We start from the raw sequence: 10,368 nt of genomic DNA, 5'->3' as shown, positions 1-10,368 counted from the left end.
GAGAAACTTTGCTGGTATTCAACCAGCTGTATGTCATCGTAGTCTGTGCAAATGAATGCTATTTAGCTACCTCTGAAGCTCCCTGCCTGTTCAGCGACATAGGTCTAACAGCTGAGGTCCGAGTGCTGGCAGCAGCACAGGGGGAAGGCAAACATTGTTCATGTGAACACTGTGATGCCACACACCTGGTTGAATATCAGCAACGTTTCCCTTTAATTCCATCAACTTCTGTCTCGATCGTCAGGAGATGTGGTGGTTCACGTTTACACCGTCATCTGTATGTTCGGCTTTAGCTTCTAACTATCTTTATCTTTTTAACCTGAGTGAGTCGGACATGCTGAATATGTCCCTCAAACACAGACTGTAGCCCCCTCTGTTTGATTCTCTCTGAAAAAAAATTAAAGGTTGAGCTACTGGGGATAAAAGTCACTGTAGCATGTATGTTATTGTGTAGCCTACAATGCTGTGTTTCTAATACGTAATTAGCCTACTTAGATTAGACAAATCTTGCTGGGTTTAAATACTTACAGTATGACCCATAAAATATATTGAATAAATGGAAGAAAGTAAAAAAAGGAAATAGGTGCCCTTCTTGCTGGAGTATCTGATGATATTTGTCACTGCGGCAGATACCAACACATCAGTGGGCTGAACAGAGATGGTGTATTGAATCAAATCATATGGCTAATTGTAGTAATGCTCCCAAACAGGGGCAGGGGCCATTTTTTTTACTAGTCCTGTAATGTTATCTCCACTGCTCGCAGTCGCCAGTCTGCTTATTCCACCAGTAGAGACTGACCTCTGGTGGTGCATGCTGTGCACTACATCGCTTCAATACAGCATCTCTGTATCAGTTTAATAGAAAGAGGAACATCTGTATTTTTGATGGTATTGAAAATCATATCTTCAGGACTTCTAAATATCCTGGTACACTGTAATACGTTGATGCAGCCCAAGCCTAATAAGTACCACTTGTAAATATTGGGATTTGTGTGCTTTTTAATTATTTATGACAGAGTAATGAAAATGAGCCAAAGAGCTGGAGGTAAACATGGAAATAATGCAGGTGTTCGAATGTGCAGGATTTGTAAGTGGCAAAATAATCTTTGTGTACTACCTTATGCTGAAAATAGTAATTTTAACCTTGATGTATTATACATGGATGTTTTGAGAATGAGAAACTCAGGTGGCTGCTGGAAGTGAAGAAATTGTACTGAATGTTTTTAGAGTTGTTCCAATACCAATACCAGTATTGGAAAATGCCTCTGATACTGCCTAACATGATGGATCATTGGCCCCTGTGTGAGTCTATGCACTGATCCAATAACACATAGTTTATTAACACATTTTAAATTAGTTTCACACCCGGGTGAAGCGGTAATTTACCCATAAATCTATTCCTCTTCGCTGCTCTGAAGCAGTAGCCCTCACAGCAAGTTGTACTGTGCAGCCACTGTTTTAGAGCAGCCAAGAATAATTGATTTCCAGTAAATAGTGTAACCTTAGGCATTAGCCAAATGTCCAGTTAAATATGTTCTATAACATTCATTATCCACGTTTTTCCTCATGGTTTGCAAAAAAGGTTAACCTCAGTCATGCCTGACAACAATGGTTGCAATCATTTAATTTCCATCCAGGGTTACTAGTATACAGCTTTTATTTATTTATTTATTTTAATGTCATCGTCTTGGATTGGTGTCAGGCGATGGACATGTTCAGGTATGGAAAAAATGGTATTGGAACATCCCTAATTGGTAATATGTCCTGGTAAAAAGGCATGATCATGGTGTAATGATGTGTTTTATATATTATAAGTGTATCTGAATTGCTGTTGTTCATCATCATACCACTACATTTTGTATCAGCATCTGTAAATATCTGTAATGCCATCATATTTCAACCACCCCTTTCGCACTGACTGTAAATAAATTACTCCATCGTGTTTCATCATTTAGCCCAAGAGGCACGGCAACCACAGATTACAGTTGTCTGCAATAACAAAATCAGCTGCAGCAAGTTGTGGAAAAGAAAATCTGTGGGAATCAAGATCCTGAGTGAGATAAACGAGTGAGTGAGATCTGACTGCTGGCATGGGAAAGCATAAGTGGCTGTGTGGGCTTTGAAATGATGACGCTCAGAGCTCTTTCCCCTGGAGAATAATGGGCTGAAATGTGGAGAGGCTGAGCACAAGGAAGCGCACACAGAGCGACACACGGCTTTTCCGGAGACACACACAAGCCAGCGGTGTCTCCCATCAGTCCCTCAGCGCACACAGAATGAATATTTTTTTCAATTTGAGGGGGACGATTGTGAGGCAAATAGCAGAGGACAGAGCTGTTGCAGGTATGTTTTCACAGATGTAGCCTAGTAGGAGATCGTGGATATCTAGAAGTTGCCAAGACTTTGCATGCACTGTATATACTCCATCACTGATGTTTGATTTTGGACAGTTATAAGAAAAATGAATAAATATCTTATCATTTGGGAACTGTTGTGGTCTAATTCCAATGCAATATTTTTGGCAGATGTCTGTACCAGCCATTTAAAGCCCTGGTAAGACAGATTTGCTTGTTTTTTTTGCTGAGTGCTATGTAATTGTTATGGCATTCACAAGCACAGCAAAGTTGCACTTTCCACCTCTTACCACCAGATGACTCTGGCTGAGGAAGACACAGTGTACATGGAGCACACCATTGCTTATAAAACAAGAAGCAGCAGTCTTATTTGTCTAGACTCAAAAGCTTCAGTCTTGCATCTTTAAAACACAGACAAGGTGACATGAGGGGTGAGCAAAATCATGACGGTGCAGAATTACAGTTGCTATTGTTAGGTTTAGTCATTTCACTAAAAGCCTTTTGATTAGTTTCCTGTCAGCATCAAACGCATCCTCAATAGCCTCCAAATCAGTGCAAACTTCTCCGGTAGATGGCGAGGCACCCATGGGTGACTTGAGCGCCCTGCTGCTGCTGCTGCTGCTCTTTCCTGGGGAGGAGATGATGCTGACAGGAACCAGCAAGGGACCACAGCGCGTTTACATGATGTCCTTATCAATGTTACATGACAGAAGACAGCAACGGAAATAACCATACGAAGCCGTACTTACTGTGATTTGACGTACAGTGACAGCAGCTGAAAAACGGTTAACGCGCGCTAATTAAAAAAAAAAAAAAAAATCTGCTTTACAATCGATGTATGACTAAAAATAACAGTTCATCCTCCTTCCGCGCTGCGATGTAGTTCGTCAACACGCGACTAAAGTTGTTGCTAAGCGACAATGAAGTCTCACGGTATTGGTGGCGGTTTGGGGCTCGCGCATTGATATTTAAATTAACTGTCAGGTGTACGATAAATTAGAACGGCTTCGAAGGCGTGTCAGCCAATCAGCAGCGCAGACCGGGACTAGTTTTTCCTCATAAACCTAAATAACACAGCGTGCGAGCGAAGAGAGAGTTAGCTAAGTACTGTCAGGCAGCTAGCTTGTCAAACACGGGTGTTTATCGCCATGAGGATCTATATTGATTCAACTGGACGTTCAAGCTAACTCCGTTGGACTCTTGTCACACCGGACTCGACTTCCCTCCCCTTTTTAATTACCATTTTCCAGGCATGACAGAGCTTACGCAGGGGCGCGTTGATGGGAAACATCCTCTTTCACACAGGCAGCACTGTACAGGCAGTGTATGGAGGGTATCAAAACCAAACGTGTGTTCACGATGATGGGACCTCGGTCAGACACAGCCAGGTAAACGAAGTTAGGCAGAAGTCAGCCCATGTGACTCAGGCTGTATGTTCCTCTGGGGAGCCTGACTTCACTCACAGTGACTGGTGCTTATTTGTAAGTTTATTTACCTTGTGTTTGTGTCTGTTATTGTGTCTTTACTGCCATGACCTTGCTATTTAAACTTGTCTCTAAGGAATTTATATCTGTGTGTTTCTTTTCTGAGGTACTCTTCATGACCTAATACTGTGGAAGTTAATTTGTTGTATCTTAAATGATGTTTCTATAAAGTATAGTGTAGTATAACCCTAATATTAATGCTGAACTTCATCTGCAGTAGCCTATATGAATCTATCTTGGCCATTTTCTTATTTACCCAAAGTAAATTGCTCTGTAATATATCTGTCATGCATAGAAGTAGTTTTATTGGCTTTGTGTGTCACTAGCAAACTTTCTTTGAATATGATGAGTGTGTTTCAAAGATTACTGAGTGTCTAAATATCACGTTTTCTTGTATAACCATAAGGAAAACTTACATGACTCAGTGTTCAGATGGAAAGTTTAATTACAGAACATAGCATTTAGTTATTGCTGATTATCTGTGCATTGTAATCTCATGTACAGTAAGTGTGACATCCATCTTGGGTCTACCGTAATACATACTTTAAATGAAGACTGCATATTTTTACAGTCAGTTTTCATCATGTTTCTGTGATTCTCACTCTGCATCTTGTTATTTATTTAAAGACCAATTTTGCCTCTGCCCTGCATGCACCTTTTTTTTCTAAATCCATCTGCTTTCTTCGGTCTGAATCCACTGTATTCTCTCCATTAAGTGGAGACAGTCTCATACCGGGAGCAATTCTATTATTGTGGTCACTTCGCCTCATCCATTAAGCCATCCCTCAGAGATTGCACACTCTGTATTTTTTACAAGCCTCATTTTAATCTCATGCTACACTTGCACTCATCAGCTCTTTCTCTTATTTGATCTTGTCATCTACTTCTCCTCAACCTCTCCTTTCTCCCTAAAGTAAAGGAGGCATTGAGGACAATGTGTTCTTTACACTCCTGCAACGACCTCATTTATTTCCTGTTTTTCCTCTCCTCATCAGCACACTAATTCATCATATCTCCACTCTGTTTCCACTATCTTCTGAGGGTCCGTGCTTTCACTGTTAATCAGGGAGAGCATGTCTCTGGGTGCTATTAGTCCACTCAAGGCTTCCCACACTCTACTATGATGGCCACACACTCACAAAAAAACACAGCTCTGTATTACCCGCTGATTATTCCCCTTTGAACAGGCATTGGGGGGGGAATCAAAGCAATCTCAACAGGAAACACCAATAAATCATGTGATTGGACATGTAAAGCCAGCTGTGAAATAAGCTGAACATTGATTTGCTCAAGCAGAGACACGCACACATGAATGAAGCCCATCGTGTTCAGCCAGAGAGAACATGCATTCTTGTACATACATCACAGGTGTGGTGGAAATGTCAGTGCCCTATTTCTAAAGTAATTTTCTTCTCCCTGTGTTGCTTCGTGGGCAGAAAATAGGTTTAACGCCACCTTGATAAGGAGATCTTTCCTCCCCCCACATTAAGTCCTATACACTAGAGTACCTTCAGTAAACACAAAGGTACATAATAGCTGCTTAACCCACTTGAAATGCTACTTTCCACTTTATCAGAATATATAGTATAAATAATAAAACACCATCAATTGGGCATGTGTGAGACAGTGAACGCATTAATATTAAACTGTACAGTTAAAGTGTGTCAGTGTAATCCCACTTTAGTTAAAATGCAGCCCATTGCAGAGGTCTTGCTGAACTCCGAGGAGAGTTAAGCTGCGACACAGGCAGTTAATGTAATCATATTAACATCCTTGCTAAGTCTTAGAGAGGTGGATTTTTAATAAGTGTGTTCAAACTCTCTCCCTTCCTTTCTCCTCCATCTCTCTGTCCTGTCCGTCTTTCTCTCGCTCTCTCATGCCCCCCCCACAAGAGGCAGCCATGAGCCCTCCACGCCGATCATCGAGCCCTCCACGCCGATCATCGAGCCCTCCGCGTCGATCCTCAAGTTCCCATGGTGACAGGTAATTTCCTGAAGCACTTCACTCCCCTGCTTATGACACAGAGTGACATGATGAGAGCACATATGCACACAGTATATACATGCCATTATGTAGCCTGTACTGGATGCACTAGACACACAAACACATGCACTTACTGTTATGTACAAGTAGGTGGGTTGTTTTTTCATAATCATCTTTGCAGTGAGGCAGTTTTTAAAGGAACAGTTCACACCTAAATCCAAAATACATATTTTTGCTCTCACCTGTAGTGCTGATCATCTGTCTGGATTGTTTTAGTGTGAGTTGTCGAGTGTTGGAGATATTGGCCGTAGAGATGTCTGCCTTCTCTTGAATATAATGGAACTAGATGGCACTCGGCTTGTGGTGCTCAGAGCACCAAAAAATATATATGATAAACTCAAGTTAATCCACAGACCTTGTTGTGAGCAGTTTAGTGTAGGAACTATTTTTTTGTACTGAACTATACCAGCCAACTATGTCAATGCACGGAAGGAAGTGTGCATCAACTGCTAGGTCACCTTGCATCACTGAGCTTGGCTGAAGACGGCGCCATTAACGCGTGCACCTCGCAATGCCTTTTCCCAGAAATCAGTACCCAGGTACTCAAGATGATCCACAGACCTTGTTGTGAGCAGTTTTGTGTAGGAACTATTTTCTTTCTACCAACCCACCAACCGTATCTCCATGCAGAAAGATACACATTTACTCATGGTCAAGAGTGCTTGTGACAGCGTGAGAAGTACTCGTTAATGGCGTCCTCCTCGGCCAAGCTGTAACATTAGCTAGCTCAGGGATGCTAGGTGAGCTAGCAGTTGATGTACACTTCCTTTGGTGCATTGATTCGGTTGGCAGGTGTAGATCAGTAGAAAGAAAGTAGTTCCTACATAAAACTGCTCACAACAAGGTCTGTGGATTATCTTGAGTAACTGGTTTATGATTTCTGGAAATGAGTTTTTCAAATGTATTGTTTTGGTGCTTTGAGCACCACAAGCTGAGTGCCCTCTAGTTCTATTATATAGTAGAGAAGGCAGACATCTCTACGGCCGAAAGCTCCAACACTCAACAACTCACACTATGACCATGTAGATTAATAAAAAGCAGGTAAGAGGAAAATACGTAGTTTTGATTTTAGGGTGAGCTGTCCCTTAAGTTTCCCATTTGATGGTGGGAAACTCTTTTTTCTCATTGAATAATGCATGCAATTGTATAAGTTCATTTTATTTTGTTTAATAATACATGACACATGACAGTTACATCAAATCATCTGGTTCAGACTTTCATGCATGACTTGCTTTGATTCAGCATATCAGGTCCACGTTTAGTGTTTCTTTCACAAACTAGATCATGTGCATTAGCTGTTTCCTCAGCTGTGTTTGACACTGTAGACAGAGTAATGCAGGAGTTCAGCTACTGCAGAATGTTCGTTCAAGTTTTTATAGTACTCAGAAGACCCATTTCATCATCCTCAATAAATCCATGTTGACTTGGAATCAGTATTCATGGAACAGATCGATGGGCCTCCTCTTCATCTTTGTCCTTGCTGTGTTTTCCTCTTTGCACAGTTTATGTTCCTAGATGAAAAAATTAGCATCTGGGAATTTCAGTAGAACATAAAGTCCTCCTGAACATTGATTGATTTGATTTCAAACGCTGTTCCTACTCATTATACAACCCTTTAATTGCATATAGACTTCCAAGAACACTCAATTCTCTCCCCAGTAATGGGCTTTACAATGATTTATGTGTACAAATGATCTCAGGTGCCGTATTGTTGCATGTTAACACAGAAGATTATAATAAAATATCATTATAATGTAACAGACTCTCAAGCTGGCATGTTGATGAGCAGATTTTGCTGTCCTCCTCATCATGCAGGCCCCCCACTGAGACCCTGCAGAGGAACAACAGCAGCAACTCTGGTGTTATTCTGGACATCTCGGCCCTCAAGATGGCAGAAGTGGACACTGAGGTGCCTCCTCTTCCACCTCGCTATCGCTTCAGGGACTTGCTGCTGGGGGACCAGACATTTCAGAATGATGACAGGTAGCATGAAAAGCACTGTTAGTTTACGTGCTACTGTATATGAAAGTCTGCTCAGGGATATTCCTGGCGGGGACTTTGTGTTTGTGTGTGCTTACAGACACCTAATTTATGTTCAAATCTCGCGGGATACTTCAAACACTGTTTTCAACTGTTTATTTTATTCCACACGTTCCAGGAGAGACTTTGTGCTGAGTGTTGCAGTTTATATTGTTGTGTTCACATTCCCCCGAGCTGCTTCATCTACTTCATTTACTGTTTTCCTACATTTCCCAGAATGACTTCTCATGACAGCCCCCTGGAGATGTGGCGTGACTCGCATTCAGCTGTTGGTTTTTTGTGTAGGTGGGTAGAGCAGTGGAAATAGAAACAGAGTGAGGTTTTTTTTTTTGTAGTGATGAAAGTTAGAGTCTTGCAACGTGCACAGATCCTGTGGCTGTGGAATATTTGGAGCACTGTTACAAAGAAATATATCTTTCTCTCTTTGTGATTTTGACCTTGTTAAATTGTCACATTGGCACAGTTTGGAAGAAATGTGTTAAGTTGATTTCTCATTAACTCCGAGTGTAGTCGTTTTTAGACTGCATTTTCCTCTCGCTCTGAACTGAGCATGAAAGAGCCCATCTCTTGGCCCCTGACTGGTGCTACAGTCACTAGAGCGCTGGAGTGCTTTGGAGTCTCCTAAGAGTTAAATTATTGCTGCGGTTGAACAGACACACCAACAGATGCTGTTTGCTGCCCAATAGGGGGAGAATTAGCCGAGCATCAGCCCTGGCTGAGTACTGCGGAGCTCTCCATGGTGCTGAAATGAAGCCATCTCACTGAAGGATCAGCCGTCACCTCAGTAATGACTTGCACAGAGCAGGATAGTGCTGCTTGATAGTTTTCCTATTGCTTTGTCACTAACTTTAAATCTAATGCTTACATGAGATTCTTTACTTAAACTTTATAAGCTTGTCAATTCCACTGTGGTCTTATTAAAGAGAGAGTTCATATTTTTCCTGTAGTGCTGTTTATTAGTCTAGATAGTTTTGGTGTTAGTTACGTAGTGTTGAATATATCATGGCTGCCTTCTCTTGAATATAATGGAACTAGATTGCACTCAGATTGTGGTGTATAAAAAAATTTAGAAAAGAGACATTGCGGCATTCGGGCACAGGGAAACGTGGAAACCCTAAAAAAGAGGGTGGGTCATGGGGAGCACCACCAGTTGGTCCAGGAGCTTCGCCCCCATGATGGCCATTTCCAGTCAGATTTTAGGATGACTCGGGGCAGTTTGACAACCTGCTGTATATCATCAGGCAGTATAGCTCTGGGTATCCAGCAACCGCTATCACCAGTTTCTTCTCTGTTGTTTACCAACTGTAAACGTGTTGTCGTGACCACCACAGATGGCCAACCTTTCAAGTCATCTGATTTGACAGTGGGGAAAAAAGATGACGAAGAAAAGGATGACGTGGGGTGTTTTTCCACTTTGAGTTGAAGTGTTTTCGACTCGAGGAGTTCAGAATTCACTTCGACAAAAACAACAGGCGCGTAAAGCACAGAAATGTTAGGCATGACGCAACGCAAACACCGCGCGCAAAAAGCTCCATTCTCATTAAAAACAATTACAAAAAGCCACCCCAGCTGCTAAAACGCTTCCTGTGTGATCAGGGTCTCACTGTGCAGAAGGAAGCATGCATCTACTGCTAGCTCACTTAGCAACACTAAGCTAGCTAACTTTACAGCTTTGCAGCTCAGCTGAAGAGGACGCAATTAATGTTTGCATTTTGTGCCGTCACAAGTACGAGCCTCTCATCCACAAGTACGAGCATGATTACATCTGTGTGGTTATACAAGTAGAGGGTGTAGTTTGATAGGAGGACAGTGCGACATGAAACCGCTAACAACAAGGTCTGTAGATTCATTTGAGTAACTGGGTGCTGATTTCCGAATCTCAGGAGACGTTGCTGTTTTTCAAAGGTTTTTGGGGGGGTGCGTTTTGAATTCTATTATATTGGAGAGAGGGCAGACATCTTCAGCACTCTGCAACACACACCAAAACAATCTAGACTGATTAAAAGCACTACAGGTTAGAGCAAAGTTTGTATTTTTGATTGTGGGGTGAACTGTTCCTGTAAGACTGTCTTCACTGTTGTAGTCGGTTAATTTTGGCAGCCGCCTATAGCCTGAGGGCGTTTGACATATCAGACAGGGTTGATTTGTAATCAGCCAAGACTGTTGCCTTGAGGACCAAGTGTGCTGCGCTTCTTTGTAGAGGAGCTGATAAAAGAGAAAAGAAAAGGCAGCGGTCTCACCTCAACTTACAGGGCCAGGTCAGTTCACTCAGAGAATGAGGGTTAAATGGCTGAATAAACATTACATTTAACTGTTTGTGTAGCTGGCCCTGCCTGTAATGGTACTGCTGATTGAAAGTTTATCAGTGGTGATATTTGACATCTGACAGACGTCGCATTGTGTGTGTTATCTCACGAATCCAGGCTTCTTTGGTTGTCTGCAGCAGC

General features: G+C 41.9%; 1 protein-coding gene across 12 annotated transcripts in view; it reads left to right on the top strand.

Annotated features, from left to right (window-relative positions):
* Positions 1-205: 205 nt before the first annotated feature.
* kcnt1b (potassium sodium-activated channel subfamily T member 1b) overlaps positions 206-10,368 on the top strand; it is a 125,362-nt gene continuing 115,199 nt past the window's right edge. For 10 of the 12 annotated variants that reach the window (XM_049578120.1, XM_049578116.1, XM_049578109.1 and 7 more), the window contains exons 1-3: positions 206-2,343; positions 5,731-5,821; positions 7,697-7,864. In XM_049578120.1, the coding sequence (XP_049434077.1) occupies positions 2,277-2,343; positions 5,731-5,821; positions 7,697-7,864 (326 nt within the window). In that variant the 5' untranslated portion in view covers positions 206-2,276. Of the gene's footprint in view, positions 2,344-3,142; positions 3,836-5,730; positions 5,822-7,696; positions 7,865-10,368 lie in introns of those variants that run through there. The other 2 variants (XM_049578115.1, XM_049578114.1) reach the window with 2 other exon arrangements.

The sequence above is a fragment of the Epinephelus fuscoguttatus genome, linkage group LG6 (assembly GCF_011397635.1).
Source record: "Epinephelus fuscoguttatus linkage group LG6, E.fuscoguttatus.final_Chr_v1".
Taxonomy (NCBI): domain Eukaryota; kingdom Metazoa; phylum Chordata; class Actinopteri; order Perciformes; family Serranidae; genus Epinephelus; species Epinephelus fuscoguttatus.
This window is presented reverse-complemented; position numbering and strand designations above follow the sequence as displayed.